At 36.4% G+C, this 21,188-nt stretch overlaps 1 protein-coding gene across 2 annotated transcripts in view; it reads right to left on the bottom strand.

Moving 5' to 3' along the window:
- XRCC4 (X-ray repair cross complementing 4) overlaps positions 1-21,188 on the bottom strand; it is a 188,499-nt gene that overhangs the window by 88,376 nt on the left and 78,935 nt on the right. The window contains exons 4-7 of one of the 2 annotated variants that reach the window (XM_054809593.1): positions 18,534-18,700; positions 12,367-12,519; positions 11,636-11,739; positions 10,771-10,852 (exon numbers count right to left, since the gene is read on the bottom strand). In XM_054809593.1, coding sequence (XP_054665568.1) covers positions 10,779-10,852; positions 11,636-11,739; positions 12,367-12,519; positions 18,534-18,700 — 498 coding nt within the window. In that variant the 3' untranslated portion in view covers positions 10,771-10,778. The remainder of the gene's footprint in view (positions 1-10,770; positions 10,853-11,635; positions 11,740-12,366; positions 12,520-18,533; positions 18,701-21,188) is intronic. The other variant, XM_054809592.1, reaches the window with a different exon arrangement.

Below are 21,188 nucleotides of genomic sequence, written 5' to 3'. Positions count from 1 at the left end.
AATATATTCCAAAATATTGGTACATATAAATATATGCTAATGTACCTTTTTCATTTTAATGTTGCTAATTTTGGACACAATTGATATCTGCACAAAGAGCGAAGTCCTATATTTTAATCCACATTCCTTAAAAAAAGACAGTTAAAAATGGGCACCCATTTTAATTTATATTTAGATATCCAAATATATGCACAAATTTCTAGAACAGTGGTTACTGAGCATTGCTCACTGAGCACCCAAATGTTGTTTGTATGAAAAGAGTGACAGTGTGTCTTTTTACATGCTAACAGAATTGGTAATGAGTTAGAAATGAGCTATAAATGACATTTTTATAAGCTACAAGGGAAGAAAAGGTCAGCAGCTTGACAACAGGGATACCTCCTTGAAAAGGTGAGTTACCAGGTTTAAATTAACAGATAATACAAAAGAAGGCCCGGTGATTTCAGTATGATGACTAGTCCCAGGTGATAAAGATCACACCTACTGTACTGTCTCAGAGGAATATCAGAAAAGCTGTCACTAGGTAAAGACTTGTGAACTGGGGATGAAAAGTGCAGAAAGACTAATCCATCTCTGATCATGCTTTTATTTAAATCTACTCTTTTAAAAGAAAAGTTGGATCTTTAGCTTCCAAGACAGGGAAGTCATATTTAGGATGCACAGACCCTTAACATCATTTTATCTGAACACAGAGCTCTTAGAGATTTAATCTGACTACACTAAAAATGATCCTGGTTTAGAACTGCAAAATACTAGAGAGTGGGTTTTACACCTGTCTTCCTACATATGTAAAGCTCTGAACCTCGTGAATTGCCATTTTGCTCTTTACAGAGGGTTAGCAGTTCTCACAGGGTATGTGTCATACCAGAGTGAAAGATATCAGACATATAAACGACTATGTAAATAAAATCAGGCATTTGTAAACATGAGGAAATACATTATCTCTCTGTTTCAGATATGGTGGGTTCTAATCTCCACCCAATTAAAACCAGCAGAAGACAGAGTTTACAATACTTTTGATTCGGCATTATATCCTTTGTTCCCTTTAATTTATACTGTAAGTCAAAAACTAATAAGATGGTGCTGACAGCTCCAGTTTGGAAAATCTCTCTTCTCCATCAGGTCACATGTGAATAAGCTGTCTTGCAGAGTGTGCAACTGAACATTTGATCTCCTTGAACACAGGCTTTGTAACTGATAGCTTCTTTATGAGATCATTTGGCCTATTGTATGTAAAGAAGCATAAATCAACAAGCTCAGGTTAATCTTTAAAAACAATCAGAATATAGCAAAACGCACTATAAAAACTGGGAGTAATAATTACAGACGTCATTTGCCTATTGTCTCTGAATTACTTTAAAGCCATTTTTTCCCCTTCTAAGTTTTACAAATGCCTAGTATTCTACATGAAACTTGTGTGTGCAATGTACGTAGTGTTATGCAGATTGAGGAAAAGGGTCCTGGAAGACAGCCTTTCATCCCAAAGATGAAAAGGAACTTCTCAGCTTCCCAGTACAATGCTCAACAAAAAACCTGCTTCCCAAGAAATCTGGCATCATGACAAATGATTTCTGTGGAATTTGCGTATCAATTAGAGCTATCATTTAGGGTTTCTATTAATTAAAGCAACATTTTTCTAATACAGTTTTATCGCCTCACCCTATATATCTTTTAGATTGATCTATGTGTTATTTTAAGAATAAAAGCTAAAGGACAACTAGTAAAGTGATTTTATGACAGCATCTATTACTTGAGATGGACACAAATAATGAAAATACCCAGTAAAACACACAAGACAGAAGAGGAGAGAAGGAGGCAATAAGTAAAAAAACCCCCAAAAACCCAAGCACAAAAAATTTAGGGGAGTATTACATTCATGGCTTTTAGGTCACGGAGCAAAGGGATTTCCTTCTTCTTAATCAAAGCCTTTTTATGGGATTAAAAGAAAATAAAATACTTTTCTATTCTTATTTTATATAGTATGAAGATTGGACAGTTCTTTAGATGTAAATTATATTTCCAATCAAATATTCACTGGGTTTGAAGAAACAAAAAAGTGCTATAGGAAGCAAACCCAAACAGGAAAACCAACTCTTAAATCTAGCAGAGACCTACAAAACTCAGTGTGAAGTTTAGTTGAGAAAATTTCAAGTTAAAAACAAAGATGCATGCTTCAACCTGGAAAAGCAATAAATCAAGGAAACAACCATCGGTTACAGTGCAATGTTCAGCAACCCAGTCTTTAGTCAAGATACGCTGTTTGCTTGAACGGGACATTGTAATACAGATGGGAAGTAATTAAGAGAATTATTACAGTGAATGTTACACAGCTGGCCACAGTAAACGTCTTTCCAGCATTTTGTCAGAGAGAAAGCAACATTCAAAATTCAGAAGTGGAAGCCTGTTGCTGTGCAAAAAAACCCAGTGTGGGTAAATAGCAATGGCAACTTTCAATTGCTTGAGTCACTACCAGCCATGACAAAACACACATGAAACATGAAGTTTAAGAAGACAAACCTACAAAATATTCATCTTAAAGTGAGAAAAGCTGTTATAAAATGTGCAGCAGCCACAAGTTTCAGGTAATGCCAGCAAACTTAGCTTGAACATGCTGCTCACTGAACACAAGGCGCTCTGGTCTGCAAGAATCTGCAGCATCCGGGCTTTGTTGGTTGCCACTGATATACAGCCCATTCAATAGCTGAAGATAAGGGCTTTTATCCTAATGCTCAGGATTATAGAAACTTGCTATCAGTACCCCTGCAGGAACCATTTTTCTGAAGAACCAATACTTCTCTTTGATGAAAGGACACTTCTCCAAGAGCTGATACTGCTAAACCCAAGATCAACTCTTCTTCTTCCTTTCCAAGAGGGAAGGGAATACAAATGCACTGTTATTTGCATGTGAATTGTTTTATTTGTTTTCAGTATAACATGAAGTATACTTAAATATTTTTGATGCCTTTTCTTCCTCGATGAATTACACATCTATGTAAAACCATTCAGACACCAAAAGTAAATACCTAACTTTGTAAGCATGCACAAGAAAACTATCATAATAAATGGTGTGAACTGAACACAAAACAAAAAAATCCCATTAAATTAGACCTGATTATTATTTACACTAAAAGCAGTGTAAACCATAACACTCATGATGAAGTAAAACATACTTCAAAAAAAAAAAAAAAAGAGTCTGGCTCAGTTTTACCTTTCCAAAATAACACCCAAACCGCTCACTGTACCTCCTGGTGAACCAATTTTGACCTGCACCTCAAAGAATCATTTAGAGTAGGCATGTGGCATGAAGTTCATAATGAAACTGTGTGACAGAGTCGTTTCTCTGGCAGGTTTGTGTAGATGTTGTCACTGTACATTACACTGGGTAATTTCTATGGTCTGTAATACATGTATTAAAGCATATTTTGGTATAAGAATAATACTGATTGCTAGTTTAATTACAACAGATCCTGAAAGGACCATTTCACTGGATACTAAACAAATACACAGAGAGTCTGTGACTTAAAAGCATAAGAACAAATAAAAGTGTTAGAATGGGAATTACCCCAGGCAGGTTATTGACAACCGGCAGAAGTTTCCTATTTATCTGATAAGCAGTTGTTCTTTAACTATTTATTGAAGGAGGATGAAACAGAGCAGGGCTGTTTGTGACACCACTCCAGCACCACTAATGCTTTAGTTTCACAACTGATGAATTACATTCTCAACCAACAGGTGTTGAAATAGGTCTTCTGTAGTTCATGAAGAGGAGAAAAAGAAAGGGTCCCACCAAATTAGTGCTGTTTTGTAGATGGTCAAGTTACAGGATTTTGCAAAGGAAACAAATATCAGAATGTGCATGCTCAGTGCAAAAGTGCTTTGACTCACAGAATTTATGTCCAGCTCTGCTCTAATTACAGCCTGTTGGGTACATGTCAAATTGGTGTGAAATATGAGCAAGAACGGAAGGAGACTCTACAGTTCCTTGATGTGTCCCATAGGAACATATTGGTACTCCACATAAATAAAACGAGGATTTGTTATCTCTGTCTAATGCTGCTTAATATTTCAGGCTCTCAAGCCGTAGCAAAGTACAACACATTTTGAGGAGAAGTAGAGGGAACAATAGAACTCCAGCAAGTCAGTTACAAACATATAGACAGTTTGCTTCCTTAGGGGGGAAACCTGTTTATTTATGGAAGAAGATAAAATCTATAAAGGTACTGCTTCATTAATGGGTTTGATTTTGATTTTTTTTCTTTTTTTAATGACTGGAGCTTTACGGTATTTGTTTCTCTTAGCGTGAATATATGGAACCCAAAGAAAAAATATTAAATAATTCCACCTCTGTTCGAACTGTACATTGCTGACTGTTTAAATTAGTTTTGTATTTAAATGGAGGGAAAAAAACAACCCAGTATTCATGGAAGTCCATTAAGCTTGGAATTTCCAGCTTGGACTGGAAATGAATCTAAAAATCAGAGTCTTTCAATATAACTTAAATCTGATAAAAACAGTTAATTTGATGTTTTAAGCAGAGCTTTAATTACACTTCAATAAAATTTTACAGCTCACCAAGCAAATAAAGTTCCTTTTATGTAACATTTAGTAATATGTGGATAATACACCAACAAAGTTTTTTTAAATTTTATATTAGTCAATGCTGTTGCACTTAACCTGCAGTATGGTCATTAGGTACTCTACTTTTTTGATCAATCACCAAATTTAGTAATCTTCAACACTTACCAAAGCATAAATTCACTATAATTTATCACCATTATTATATCACTTCACTGAATAAATAATGACTCATTTAGAGGCAACCACCTTCAGCTACATCACTTCATATACTTAAGCATATACAATAATTAGGTGTATGCAGAGGTATAAGCAGTTTTGATAATTTTTATGGTCAGATTTTAAAGTAATACCTTATTAATCCCTCTATAGTGCAATATTCATAACAGGATTTTTAAAGGGACATGCAACATACTGATATTTGTGCTGTAAATGTATTTTGACCATAGCACCTGGTGTAACACAGAGGTAAAGCAGTTTAGCAACCGCAAGTGTTTTTCAGGCATAACACCATCAGGTTATGGGGGGGCGGGGGGGGGGGGGCAGGCAGGGGGCAAAAAAGGATCACTATCAAGTTTCAGAAAAAAGGTATCTACAGCTTTAAGGGAAAGGGAAATGAGATTAGTCCTTGGGATGAACCATTTCCAATTACAGCTTGACAAAAAAAATTAAAAAAAAAATAAGCCTGAAGTCAATTAAAATGGCCAAGTTCTAAAACTCCTTAAAATAGCTTTAAACGAGAAGCCTTCACAGATGGAATGTTGACTGCACAACACAGTCAGGTGCTGTTATAATAGGCATTTTTTTTAATAACTTTGATCAAAGCTTAATAACCGGCAGCATCAAGCCATCAGTGGTTTGGACTACACAAGAGAACTAATTAAATTTAAAGGGCCATAGCCTCCTGAAGTTACAACATGTAATCCCCAAGGCAGGAACTGGAATGAAGGGGATAAGAACATTTGCGTAGTAAAACAGTGGAAAATAGCAAGGTGCTTTCTCTTATTTATTCTGGGCATTATAGGAAGTTTATTAGAACCAACTGTGAATCTGTCCTCATCTTCAAACATGTTGAAAAGTATGAACATTTAAAGCTTGAGGATTCATTTCATATGGAATATTTCCATACATATGGCAAGAAACAGAGACCATAAAATTTCATTTAATCCACTCGCCAGATCATGAGATCCCCGCTTAGCCCAAGGAGCAGTAACTTCCACTGATTTCAGTGTGAAACACAACTAAAGAATTCCTGGGCAAGAGAAAATAAAATAGAGAGAAAGCAAGCTGACACTGAATTGGTGCCCAGTAGCCTTGTTTTGTCTACAGGCAGCCACATATCATAGCATTCTAACTGAAAATAACAATAATAAATTGTAAAACAATTTCTTCCATTTCTTATCTCCTGCCTGCTATATTATCCTTCCCATCTATTAGAGATTTCAGTATAGAACATCCTTCCCTGCAGTTTCATCATGTACCTGGGAAGAGGAATAACCTTTTCTTCTCTGGTCACCTTGCAAACACTGTGAAAAAGGAAACTATTTCCCTTCATCTAACTTTCAAGCTCCTGGGAAGGAAGCAGAAAGTGTGAATGTTTATCCAATCCTTACTCCTGTTTTAAAAGCTTCCTGACATATGGACCACTACAATATTTTTCAGTTAATAAAAGGGTTTCATTTGTATGACAAAGACACGATTGCTAATCATGACATCAAATGATGTTTTCTTACTCTGATAATCTTACTGTCATTTTAGGTCCCCTAGGAGAAAGGACTCAATAGCTAGAGTAAATAATAACAGTAAAATTTAGCACTGAGCAGAAGAAAGAGGAATCAGTAACAGCTGGGTTGCATTCTGGCTTGTCCTTTATCAAAATAAGCGTTTCTGCATTCTAAAATGGCAGAATCTTCTTGCAACAGTGTGTTGGCATCATGCTAAGTCACCAAGACACTCTTCTGGGCTAAGAGAAATACCGATTGGCAATTTCCAGTCTTTTTTTTTTTTTTTAACAGGTCCTGTTGGCAACAGAATATGAAAAGAACTACAGTCCTATTCCAACCGACATCTCTCTGTAATCTTCAAGCCTGCTGCAGGTGCTTCTCACCTGTGTGTGTGTATCAGTCTTTCTACTGTCACTGGACCTAGCGGTCCTAACCAAAAATGATGACCCTAAAAATGCCAGACACCAGTCAAGCTAAACAAAATATTAGATATTTGATTAAAGAGCTGAAGTGCAAGACTAGATGCAACGTGTGAGGGAGGAGTGAAACGACGAGACAGCACATCAGCAGTCTCAAGTGTGAGGTGCCTGCAAAGTTGCTGGAACTTTCTTGAAGTACCAGTAGTGAAAGCAACAACTATATATGGTTTTGGTTGCTCAGCTAGAATCTTACCAACCCCAGAGCAAAGAAATAACAAAACAAACAGAAAGCAACCTCCCCGTGCTCCCAAGAAACATTCATGAAGAGCTGGTTAACAGTAGGAGGATTTCCTTCCTGTCCTCCTTCCAGAGCAGGCACGCTCTCAAACACACACTCACAGGCATTTACAAGGACCTGGCACATCATATATAGGTGCTGCCTAAGAATTTATTAAACTGCAGTGGAAGCAGGTGTTGTGTGCCTTTTTCAATCCCACATTCACAATCCTAACCAATACATCAAATAAATTTCTCCCATGCCCACGATGGGCAAAGCTGTTTTATAAATAATACTGTACATCTTTCTATACAAGTCGTACTATTTCTAAAAGTTGTACTTCTCACATCAGTTGTTTTCCTGAGTGCTTTACACTAAAATAGCTACTAATTCAATTTTAATTTGTTCTTCTACAATACAAAAGATTAGCTACATCAGTTTGTAGATTAGAGACAAAAACTACAATGTTTCAGTTGATTTTGGCTTTAAAGTATGAAATAGAAATGGCTGTCAAATAGCAAACCACAAATCATATCTACAAATGGTACTGTAAGTGCCAAAACCCCTAAAGTTTTAGGTAAACTTTTAGGTTACACTTTAACTTCTATTGTAAGGAAAAGTCCTCTATATAAAATTTATCCTAAGCTGAACAAATAAACGTAACCTGCCTCCTGTGCAGAGGTTGAAAACTTAACTGATAGCCTTGCTAATTATTCATGCATGAATAAACTCGTTCTTGTAGAAGACACAAGGAATGGTTTTATTCTGCAATTCATCTGCTGTTATAGAAGGAAAAGCTGTCACAGTAACAGCCATTTGCAATGCCCAACATAACATATAGGTTGTCTACTTCTTCTAAATTCATGCTTATATGAACAATATCTTTTTGTTTAAAAAAGCATTGTGGTTTCAACACTGGCAGTGACGGACAGAACCCATCATAACCCACTCCAAACTGTTCCAACAGTTAATTATCTTGTCAGGAATAATGTCCCACTTTTGCCTTTGTCTAATGTTAAGTTCCAGTTATTCAAGGTCATTAAACACCTATATCTGCTGGATGGAAAGACCATCTACAATGCCATCATTTTGCAATGTAGTTTCTTTTAGAACATGGAAACAATGATCGTTTAAGATCCTTCTCAGCATTTAAGTAATTTGCTAATCCTTCCATTATTATCATAATGTTATTCTCCCCAGTTTTCTAACATTTACATTTTTCTTCAAATATGGATGTCCAAACTAGACATAGCACTGCATCAAGGAGCCAAATCATATCTCAAACTCAAAATCACACAGTCCCTTTTACCATAATTTTGCAGATCTGCTTATTTTGACACTCAATATCTTCTTTAATTTTTTTATTTTTTATTTTAATTTAAAATCATTGCTTCGTCAGAGAACAGTCTATATCTTCTTTAATTTCCAAAGTAGCCTTACACTAGACTGGTGGTAGATCAGGTGGGGAAGGTAGCACTGGGAAGTTACAAACTGATCAGAGGTCAAGCAGAGACCTACGGAACTGCCATGGCCTAGCCCAAGATGGTTCCTACAAGGCCAGGCAGGACATTGCCACCCTCCCAGAACAGGTGCCATATGCAGCAGAGCGTACATGTTCTCCAAGTAGCTCTTGGCTTTGCTAGCTGATGCAACCCCTGGAGGTACCCAGCTTTATGGCAGAAGGAGCTAGATAAAGCAAAGCTTGAGACGTTGTTGGTTTTCTCATGCAGCATAGCTGTCAAAGGACTGGAAATCATGGCATTACACAGTGTTAGAATGCATACATTTTATTTATACCTGGTGTATCACAAAATGCAAATTTGTTTATATAAATTATCTTCAATTTCACACTCCACAGATACCAGGACTGATAACTTTCCATTTATATTTTGAGATAGACATATTACCTCATTTAAGAATATATTTATCATGTGTTATGTTAATTTCCATGTTCTAATTTCTTGAATAAAGTGTGCTGCAGCATGATATCTTATCAAAGTCAGTCTATTACTTTACTAATTTTACCTTCATCAGCCAGGTGGTAATCTCACCACAGAAGATGTGAGTACCTAGTTTTCAACCTCCAGTTTCTGTACCTTTACAAAGATTGTAATTAACCATCCTTACTCTATTTTTTAGTATTTTTCTTCATTGAGTCTTGTTCCAATATCTGCATCAGATCAACACTAGAGTGATACACCCATAACTGAATATGCCATTTCGTTCACTTTTTATTTTGGTAAATATTAGCAGCTTTTTTTTCAGCAAAAAAATAATATTGGTGGCTAAGAAAAATCCTTACCTAGCTTTTTAAACTCTGCAGTTCAACATATTCTGACTGGCTAATTTTAACGTCTAGATTTCACAGCTACTGTTTCATGTCCCCTTAGCTGCTAGAACAGAAGTATGTTATGATGTAACTACAACTAGTTTTCCCCTCTAAATACAAACCACAAGCACTTACTGAACACAGCTGCTTTTTCAATTACCAGTGAATTTTTTATCATTGCACTAATAGGCCAATAATAGCTGCATATGTGTTCTCAACTGACTTGAAGACTGGTCGTTGGCCTTCTACCTCCTGGTCTGAGATTCTCTGCTTTTATATCGTGTGGCTTTCTTCAGCCATTTCCTGCATTTCCTATTTTTCATTTACGGCATCAGCTTCCCACTTTTTAAATTTTGGACATGCACATATACAAACACACGCTTGCTGTGTGTATATATGTGCATATACACACCTGCCTTCACTTTCCTTCGAAGTAGTTTTTAAACTATGATCTTCTCTCTTAATTGTGGCTTTCGCCAATATCTACTAAAACATTCTCAAAGATCTTCTAATTTCTCTTGACTCCTGCAATGCACACAATGATATTCCAAATCCAAAAGGAAAAGAAACGAAATGGTGGACTAAGAGACAGGAAAACTCAGATAAACAGAAAAAATCTAATGATTATCTGTATTATTTTTCATGCCTTACAGTCCTTGACACTTGATGTAGCTATGAGCTTCATTATCTGCTCTTGTCACTCACCCCGGAATCACTATCTTCTTCACAGAGACACAGTCTGCCTCTTATTGCATATGAAAATGTGAGATCACACTAAGATACTCAGCTCCTACCTGTGCTTTTCTATTGTTCATGGAAAGAGAAAGCTGTGTGCACAGGAAGAGTATCAACTGACCTAAGTGATACTCATTGTGCAGGTTCAAGAATGCGATTACCTTGAAAAACTTGATGTGTTACACCTAAAGGATTAAGTTTATAAGCTTCCTATTATTTGCAAATTTTGCAGCTGAAAGAACTCTCTAGTAGCGATCAAAATCCTGAGTATTGTATCCCTCAATGGCAACAGAAAGCACATTTTTGTCTACAACTTAAAAATACAGTTGCTATTTTTTTCCTATAACACTGATAAGTCCAGTCCCTCATGATTGCCTGAGTAGGGTGGTAGGGGGTTGTTTAATTTTTAAATACATGTGTCTATCTCAAAACTCTCACTGACCTAGTTAAGTCCTACTGAATCTATCAAAAGAATCCACACTTTCCACTTTTCCTTGCCTTTTAACTAAATGTAAAGTATTTCTCCCTACATTATCTAAACTGACCAAATGCCACTTGAAAGCAAAGATTTCTGAACTGAAGAGCATAGTACAATATAAAATGATTTCTTTTCCATGATTGCAATTTTCTCCATTTGTCTGAAGCTCTGCCTACTTTATATTACATCAGAAAGTCCTCAGACAGGCTCATATGAGTTACAAAGCTGAATACCACTGGTATCAGGGTCTTGAACACTTCTGGTTCCCAATATGCACAGTAAACTGTTGTAACAAGTTGTCTTGATTACCTTTACCTATGGTGGAAACAGAAAGCTCCAGTGAGAGAACCCATAGCAAACTTTGCGGACGTGACAGGAAGTTCATACATATACATATAACTACATGGCAAGTATCAATGCAGTTTTAAAACTTTGAAAGCAGTTGTCCTGCATATTCCTAGTAGTTTGCCAAAATATGCCAAAATTTCTTATGATTCACAGTTAAATATCATGTATTGTAGAATGGGCAATTGTTGTATCCCATACACTTTACAAGTCTCTAGTCCTGGAAAAATTAGTCAAATTAAGTTTCATGAGCATATTCATGAGGCCAAAAATTCACTAACAAATTAAAATTAATTCTGCTATAAATACATTTTTATTCCATTTATGCACACAGCTCTTTTTATAGCTGTTAAACTTACTCTCTTTCCCCTTTTTAAACCCTATTGAAACTGTCAGGATGTACATTTTACATTTTAGCAATCATTGCATACACATCATGATTCCTAGAATTTAAAATGGAATTGTTGATGGTTCAGATACTGTTAGACTGTCATTAGTTCTGCAAAGTATGTAATTTGTCATTTTGCAAGAAATGACAGTACCTTCGTTCGTACAACATGCTTTTAAACTTCCTCTCTCTAATTTGAAAATGCCAGTATTACACTCTGCTTCAAGAGAGATATTTTTAAGGCTTGCAGGTTGGCTTGACGCAGAGCAATTTGACAGGTAGTATTTTGTCTTCATTAAGGTTTATTCACATAAAGTGATTGGCCTGTCCGTGATATTCCCCAAAGACAATACATTCAGTCTTACCTGATGGTAATGAAGCCTGTGTTAAATTTTCACTTTCCTCATCAGTACTGCCATCATAGTCATTTTCTCTCCCTGTAGCCATTTGAGTGGTAGCTATGCTATCCCTAGGGAAAAAAAAAAGGAAAAAAAAAAAAGACCCCATCTCTGCTATCTATTGTTCCTGCAAAGAATTTATACTTATTAGGCAATACAAGCTGATACATGTCAACATAAAGTCCCCATGTTGAACAGCTTAGCATATGCATATACAGATACAAAAAAGCAGGATAAAAATAGCAAAGAAATTAAGGTGTGTTGTAGCATTAGAGTGATTCATCTTCTTTGGATATTTTTGAAATTAAAAAGTACATTAAAACATTTAGATATTTTTGTTTCCCAAAGGACAAAAGGAATCAAACAATTCAGGGAGAATGCAAATGAAAGTACCACTTATGGAAATGGCAGAGGCATACTCTGATTGGAAAATCAACTGCAATCTAACACAAAAAAAAGAAGTGGACAGATTCATTGAATATTTAGTTCTTGGCTACAGAACAAAGCAATATGCTGCTATTTGCAGTGACACCACAAAGAATCCTCTGCTTTCATGACTAACAGTATTGTTTTGGCTAACCAAGCACTTAGTCAGGATGAACTCTAACTAAACTCACTGTTAGAGCCAAAGAAATGGAAATTAAACTAAACTATGCATCAGGTATGATACCAAGTAACTCAGGAAAATTAAGAAATACCTTGTACATTTGGCATCTGCTGCAGATTCTTTAGCTTCATTCAACAACTTCTGTAAGTTTCTTATCTTTGCCTTCTTTTCATTCAGCACCAAAATAAATCGGTTATAAAGATCTGCCTCTACTTCTTCTTTAGCTTCCACACATTTTTCCAGCCTACAAAGTAAAATTAAGTGTTACACTATTTCTTTTTAAAATTCTCTGTTTCCTGGAATAAAGCTCTGTCATGAGGCCAGCCTTCCTATTACAGGAATCCCCATACCAAACCACACATGACTAGTCCAGCATCTTGTGTTTGAAACAGGCCATAAGAAGTTTTTTTTTCACAGAAAAGTGCAATGAACTTTCCTACCAAAAGGGAAAAGTTTCCAAGGGAAAATTTTCTCGTTATGCTTTTTTTGACAGGTTCTTGCTCACATGCATCTGACACAGCTAAAATTTAAATAGGCAAGTGTTCTTTAGCTTCAATGCTGAATTCACCGTAGTGGGCATACCTTAGCAGGATACACATAATGAGATTACAAATAGATATGATTAAGCTTGACAGGTCCCAAAACTGGACCACACACTCTGATGGGAAATACATTTGAACAGAAAAAAACAAAACAAAACAAAACAAACAAAAAAACAAAAAAAACCCAAAACCAAAAACAAAACCAAAAACAACAACAAAAAAAACCAAACAAGAAATATGCAACTCCACTCCAACATGGGCTGAGATGATCACCAAATACTTTGGGCAATGAGGACAGCTCCAGATCTTTCCTTGTCAGGACTCCTCGAGCAGACATGGGTGATACAGACCTTTGCCTGAACATTTTCCATCAAAAGCTTTGCATGTCTTGTTCTGGTGAGCTGGCAAGGTATCGAAACTAGTTCCTGGCAAAGCTCAACAAGACACTGCAGCAACGCCTGATGGCAACTGTAATCCCTTACCAGCATTCAGACAAAGACAATGCTAATAACTCCAGTGCTGCAGACTCCATTTCAAATTACACGGATACAGAGCTGAGACCTTGCTACACTTGCAGCCACCACTAGGCAGATTTTCTTTTTTTTTTCCCCTGAACCAATCGTAATTACTTGGTAGAAAACTAAACACTAACAATACATATAAGAGTGTTTTAAAAGCTCTTAATTAATACCTCTGGAGTAAAATATTCTTCAGGTTTTTAAAGTTTTACTGTGTACCTGTAGGTAGGTCAATGTCAATAAAATGAAGCACAATGGAAATATAAATTCAAGAATATGGACAGACTGTCTCATAAGCAAAGCAAAACTGAAACATAAACAAACATGAGCACAATAAATGAAGTGACTTACAGTAAATGTGATCCTATATTTATTTCTTGTATTTCCTAATTTTTTAGTCCTTGGGCTGAACCACAAACATCTTAATAGTTGTGTTCATAACAAGCAAATAAACATCTTGATGACCTTATTGATCATGGTAACTACAGTATTATAGCAAATAGTCATAACTTACAAACAACATTCTTTTCACCAACCTGTGCAATGTTGGCGAAAAAGTCTAGAAGGCTTCCTTTGTTATTAAACCCAAATACATAACAGATTTTAAAAATATTAATTTATAAGGTAAGAAATTTCAACAGACTTCCTATGTAAATACTGATTATTCTGTTCATAGATCAAAACCATATATGGTGTAAGAAGAAAGACAATAGAATATAATCTCATGAAGTATTAAGTCTACTGTGCAATGCTTTAGGGATATGCTTGATAGTTGATAAATAATTCATCTAATTTAAATGCAAATAGCAGAACATCATTACCATATAGATCAGTTCAATAATTCCTAAATGAAAGATCATATGTACTAATCAACTACCAGGAGACTTTCCACCTACAAAAGGAAAGTTAACTATTTAGTGGTGAACAAATAGACAATTCACAAAGAATCATAAACCCTAATGCAGGGTCCAGAAGTGCCTTGACCAGCTCATGGGAGGAGAAAGGTAAGGATACAAATTGCCTTCCACTTATTAGGTAAAATTCAGCCATTAAAAAAAAAAGATTAAAAAAAAATACAGCTTTTGGGTAAATTGCCAGTTACTTGCTTGAAACTCATTACACCTGTATAGATAAACACGGAAAGCAAGGATTTTGTGTAAAATATAGTAATTCTGTCTGTATCATATTCTATAGAAAAGTTCCCTCTCCCACAAACAAAACAATACTAACTAAAGAAAGTGCTTACTACTGTGTCTTTACTTTGCCAATGGACTGGCTTGTGTCAGAGCAGCTGAGGTTGGTTTAAATAGTTACATTGAGACATTTTGCTGACTTGGCCAAAGAAGGTGTCATATAAGATAACTTCAGTGAGGCCCTTGAATCTTGCAGAGACATCTACTGATGAAAATCCACGTAACTGTAACCCCTCAATGAAGTATAGTTGATGCTGCCTGGACATAAAGAAGCACAGTAGAGGAACCTATTGCAAGACTAGCCAATTTCTTCAGCCTCTGGAGCAAAATATTAGCATCTCGAAATATACATACTGACTATATGCATAGATTAGAATATTAACTCCTCCCTGTAGGCAAAATCAATTAGTAGTATGCCATCAGTTAATCTTATATCATTGTTTTAATTTATGTGAACACCTTTTTGATTTTTTCTGTTGTTTTAAGTAATCCATCTCTCAATACATTATGTTAATTTGGCATAATATTCAATCAGTCTAAAATAGCATTGTATTAATGTTATATTTGCAAGTTATGAGCCTTTAAAAATACACCATTTAAGTATCATCATATGCCATTTAAGATGGAATAGTAAAAAGCAACAGTCCTCTGCTGCTTGGGAAGAGGGATGCATTAATTATGCAGAACGTATGTGTGTGTGGGGTGGCTCTGGCTGTAACTCTGCATAGCCTTTAGGATTCACTCAGGCATGCATTACCTGAATTACGTGACCACTAAGCAAAGCTGGCTGGGTTTCATTCCAATACCTCATCAGTTACAAATACAAACTTTAATTGCAATTCATCACATGCTTGTGCCTGCATGTGATTTGTCTCACTAAAACACCATCTCCCTAGGCCAAATAAAGAAGCTGCTCATCTCAAAGACAACTTTCAAGTACAATGAAAATACGGGAAGTTAATGGCTAGAGTGGTGCAAGTCTTATTTGCACGTGCTTTCCAATTTCTATATTCTTAGATCTCTCTGCTATGCAAGTGCAATGCTTTTAATGTGCCAGACACACCCAAGTTGATTGCCATCAAAACCTTGCACAGACTACTGAAAGCAGCTGCTATTAGGAATGGTTATGATTAGTAATTGAGAAAATAAAGTAACTGTCCATTTCTTAAGTGTTGCCTAAACGTAAAATAATCACACATCCTTCACAGAGGTTAATGTGAACTATGTAACTTAATGGCATTTATACATTTTTTCCACACTCCAGTACTAGAAAGAAAAAAAATGCAATATCTCTGCTATTTATCCTTGTCCTCAGTGCTTTAAAATAATTACTGGTCTTACAGCACCACTCTATTATATTTCAGATTCACCCTTCCCCCAACGTTGGCAGTGGTATTGAATCTTGATGAGCTAATTCTGAAGAGTTCAGTTTCAAGTACCAAACTACCTAGCCTGCATTTTTATAAGCTGTTTGCGGTTTAAATATACTGTCACTATAGTTGACCACAACATAAATTTGCAGCTATTTTGATTTTGGCTTGTCTATACTAATTTTAGATGTTTGATACAAAATACATACCATACCCAAATCAGAAATTTACCTTGTGTTTTATTGGCTAAGGAATTAGTTTGCTACAGATTATTATTACTCTACATTTGCCATCTTAATTATCTATATGAAATAAAAACAATAGCTATTCTGCTCTGATATTTTAACTCATGCATCCCTGAGGTGTGTGTGCACACACACACACTCGCCCCCAGGCACCTATTTGCAGCATTTTCAGAATAATCCTTTTGAAAATTTCCACAGCCTCTCTATTTAGATCTTGCCAGATAGTGTCTTAGTAATTTTTATTTTATGTTTTTAGATCAAGTGCTGAAGGGTCTCACTAGCCAATAACTCTCATAGTGATGTCACCCACGTATGGGTCATTTCCTATAAGCAGGGAAACGTTGAGCCAGGTGAAATCACTTAGGTCATCACAATAAGCAAGACGATGAAATCTAAAGGAGTTGCAGCTTCAACCAGAAACACTCTCAACACCTCAGACACCGCACAGCTTAGACTGGAGTGCATAAGCAATTTAACCATTTGATCATGCAGGGGATTTCTCTTCAAAGGGATTTTTGGCCTGGTCCTGCCTTTCGGCTTTATGAGAACCTGAATTGCAAAGGGAAGCGGCAGGAGCCACTTCTGTACCTGGCAGAGGGCTGCCAGCAGCAAGCTGTTTACGGCTCAGTAGATTATCTCATGCACATCGAGGCAATTGCCAGCAGCAGATCGGGGCTGCTATTCAGCCTACAGATTGCTCACGAGGCAAATTTAGAGTCCTGAATGAAACTTGCTTGCCATTTTACAGACCAAATGGAAGCAGAACACGTTTGTACCTTGAGAGACCCAGAGAGCTACAAGGCAAACCTGCTAAGCTGAGCACAAAAAACCTTCACGATGGTCAAGAAAATTAGAGTATGGAAATGGAAATGGGATGATTGAATTATTCCATCCAGTGCCCCACGCTTAAATTGAACAAACAGCTCTTGGAAGTCTTCATGCTATGTTTTAATTCTAATGAGGTTCTGAAGAGAGAGATTTTAAGCAAAGGGAACTGCAGGGGCTGAAACTCTGGAGCTGATGTGCCTTCGCTCCAGGCGAAGAGGGAGTACAATTCTCCACATCACGTGCTTTATATTTGATGTTTTACCACTCAACACCACGAGTGGTACAGAATGTGAAGCCTGAAATCCTGTCTACTGAACAAAGACAGGCAAAGCTTTTGTTCAGCTCTGAGAAACTCACAACACTAGGTCCAGCATTTGGAGCCAAAAGAACAAAGAGAGACAGAGGGACAGACTAGGCTTTGGCAAAAAGAATTAAAAAAAAAACCAAACCAAAACCAAAAAATCCCACCCAATACTATTTGGATGAAAATTATTTTTATTCCCCATTTAGTGGACATGGCCAAAGTTTGGTGACCATATGACTTTCAGTATTTATTTTGAAAAATCACGTTTGAGCTATTAAAAATATAAACATACTAAAGAAAACCACTAGCTTTTGAAGCCTGAATACACTGCTTCCGAGAGCAAAAGCTGTCAAGCCACTGTTAATTTTTTTTTTCTTTGCGGCTACCCTTTAAAAGTGCCGCACCACCATGGAAATTGATACAAGCACTAATGCCTATTACACATTAGCGTGTAATGCAGTACAGCATACTAGTTATACAATACGCTATTGTTCAATAAACTGTTAAGCAGTAAAACACTACTTAGGAAGGCCATATGCTTGTCAGGGAGATTGTCAGGAGAAACTGTTACTCATTTTAATGAGAGGGAAACAAAACTAACTCCTCCCAAAAGTTAGCTTTCTTTTTCAAGGTAAATTAACGCCAATTAGCTATATTCTTTCATCAATCTTCCTGAATGTGTTTTTTTCAGATAAAGCTATAGAACAAGATAAATCGCTGACTTGTATGTGTTAAGTGTTTTCTGCTAACTGAAATAAGCATAGATTACTTCACCACAGAGTGTAGAGGCAGACAATTCAGATCATAAATGCAATGGCAATTACAAAAATCTCTCACAAAATAACAGTACTTTTTCCTACAGCATCACAGTCATTTTTCAATTCTGTCTGCTTTGACAAGGCAAACAGTTTAAAGCAATGGCAACTTATTTCCTACTCAAAAACGTAAATAATTTAAACACCTGAAGAAAGTGGAGAGGATTCTACAGAAAAGAGGTAATGTTTCTTCCCTCCTTCATAAAGCTAAAACCAGCTTTAATCTCAAAGTTCATAATACCAGCTGTATCTTCAACATAGGAAGGAGATCCACAACTACATGGGCTGCGTAACTGGGCTCAAAACACTTGTCAAGAAAAGAAAAATTTGTGTGCTGCTTTCTGTATGAGACTTCAAAAGTGCTCATCAGTAAGGCCTGCACTAACAGTGTACATATCTGTGAATTTCTGAAGTATCACCTGTGGATGCACTTTTAAACTTACCGCTTCTCCGCATCCCTCCAGTCACTGAAGAGCCTTTCATTTTCATTTTGCAGATACTCATTTTTCGCCTGCAGTCTTCCCAGGCAGTCCAGAGAGTAACCAATCAGCTCTTTAACCACCTCTGCCGGACTTGAAACTTCCTGCAGCTTCAGAGACCCAAGTCTAAACTGGGACACAAGGAAAGAGTTACTTCACCTTTACTAGAAAGATCACAAAACCTCGCTCCAATAAACTTGAATACACACTTAATAAGTATAAGAAATACTGTACAGTCTTCCAGTGCAAAGTGATATAATAAATTTGTCACAAGAGTAATTGTGGAGTATGTGGAATAATCTACACACCGATTATTTATGCAGCTAATATATCTTAATGGTCACCTCAATAGGCACAGGACGTAAGCACCAACATACTTTCTAATGGGCAGGAAAAGAGAGGCCACATAGCAAGTGTAACGTCATATAGCAACAACCTGCTCCTGTACAGATCAGAGGAGATCAATAGTATAAAGGTGCAACTACAGGTTTTATATAAGAGGCATTTTTGATGTTACAGAACCACAGGAACTGAAAACCTAATGATATTGCTAACATGTTTTTGCCATCTGCCCAATTCTGGTACTCACAGCAGCAATACAACCACATAAGCACTAATGTTCATTTGCTTTATCAGTAATTAGTTTTGATTTGAAGTAGCACTACAAATGCCTCTCTCTAATGCTTGCATACACCTGATGGATGAAAACCACTCAGCAAGATTTCCCCTTCAGGGCTTAAAAAGCAAGTTCTTAACAATAAAAGGAGTCCTCCAATTAAATAGGTAGCCTCAATAATTCAATGAGATTAAAGGATAGGATCTATAATGAATAGTTGTATTTCATCAGCAATGAGGATGTTATACAGGATATACAAGAGGTCTGAACAGATTTGTTCTGCCTGGTCTGGCAGAAACAACAGAAATCTGTTGTTTCTATTATGTTAAAGGAGGAACAGCTCAGCCACACACACAAAGCAGTATCAGCTGAACTATAATCATGCAAAGCTGGATGGAGATACAAAATATTCAACATGACAGTCTGAGGCAACTGAAGACAGATATTAAGGCTGCTTGAAAAGGGTCGCATGTATTATCTTAAGAGATGCAAACCAGAAATGAAGGACCTAATTTTGGTACTCTGGAGTGGGTAGATCATGGGGAATCTGAACTACCTTAAGGTATACTTCCACAGCTTATAGAGCTTACAGAAGCCATAGGGGGCTTTTTTCCATGCCTCTCCACGTTTAAAAGTACCACCATTTGCCTGACTTGAGAAAAAAAAAATAGTTGGGGCAGCAGATCCAGACAAAAGCAGAGTGGGTTGGATGACACAATGCAGACTTTGGCCAGCTTAAACCATAGCAGAAACAGATCTCGCAGGAAAGAAGCATTAAAATGACTTGGCTTTGATTGGAAATGCCTGCAGAAATGTTGAGTTGGTGAGGGGTACATGGAAGGAGAAGGGGTCCTCTCTCACATCTTGTAATTATTAAAAGGATTGACATAACTGTTGTGGCATTTTCCCTATGAATAGAACTATCATTCATCTTTTCAACTTGAATACACGGCAATAACATCTTAAAAAAAAATAAAATAAGTTTAAGTGGTACATGCTACGGAAGAATTCAGTCTGTGTTGTGGCACCTCACCTATTAAAATCAGAAATGCTATTTCATTCCTTTTTCTCCTCACTCTAGTCAATTTTACTTGAGAGGGCATGGAAAATAACTAAATAAAAGGCACTTGTGAAAAAAAATGTGTAGCATTTGTTAACACTTTTTAAAAAGCAAAGTTTGCTACTACTATACATAAGGTTTAACTGAAAAAGGCCTTGTAATAATTGCTCATAAAGATTTTAGAGGCATTGTTTGAAACAAGTAACAGTCCTTCAACTTAGATACATTATCTGTGGTAGTCTCTGCAACAATACATGATACCATCACAAGTTTCATTGGTAAGGTTAATTTATCAGATAATGCTGCAAACCCAAAGGTTTCATTTAAAACTGGCCACTCATCTTTCTTCCAAATTCACATGTACTGTCTCTAACACGTTGTTTTCCTTTAGCTTTAGATCTGATGGCTATAGATGAAAAGATGCATTTAATTTATTTTTGGAAAATAGATTACATTATCAGTAACCCACAGAGTGACGTGTATTCCCTGGATATCACACTTGCCGTTTGACAGCATTAACAAAGATGGACATTTGCGTAAAGGAAACTGTTTTTCATCACTTGCAAGCCACTACCATACTATACGGATAAAGAATTCATGTCACACTTGAATGCTAGCAGCAAAGATAGAGAAGCACGGTAGCACAGATAAATAGCTACACAATCTTCTACTTATACTGTGGAAGAAATAGCAAGAAGAATACATCTTTTTGTGTTATGCTTTTAATATGACCAACTGAGTTAAGGTATAGGAAAATATGTTTAATCAAGACAAATAAGCATTGTCCAAATTACAGTTTACTCAGTAAAAAAGCATAAAATACGAATAATTCTGAAACAGGTTAAAGCGAATAACAATAGATTTCAGCTGAAAGCTTGGTTCCATTCACAATCAAAATCATGCCAAACACACAGCAGATATTTCAAAAGCAACTGTAATTATA

This window comes from Grus americana, chromosome Z, assembly GCF_028858705.1.
Source record: "Grus americana isolate bGruAme1 chromosome Z, bGruAme1.mat, whole genome shotgun sequence".
In the NCBI taxonomy this organism is placed as follows: domain Eukaryota; kingdom Metazoa; phylum Chordata; class Aves; order Gruiformes; family Gruidae; genus Grus; species Grus americana.
Note: the sequence above shows the minus strand (reverse complement) of the source record. Positions and strands in the feature narration are given on the sequence as shown.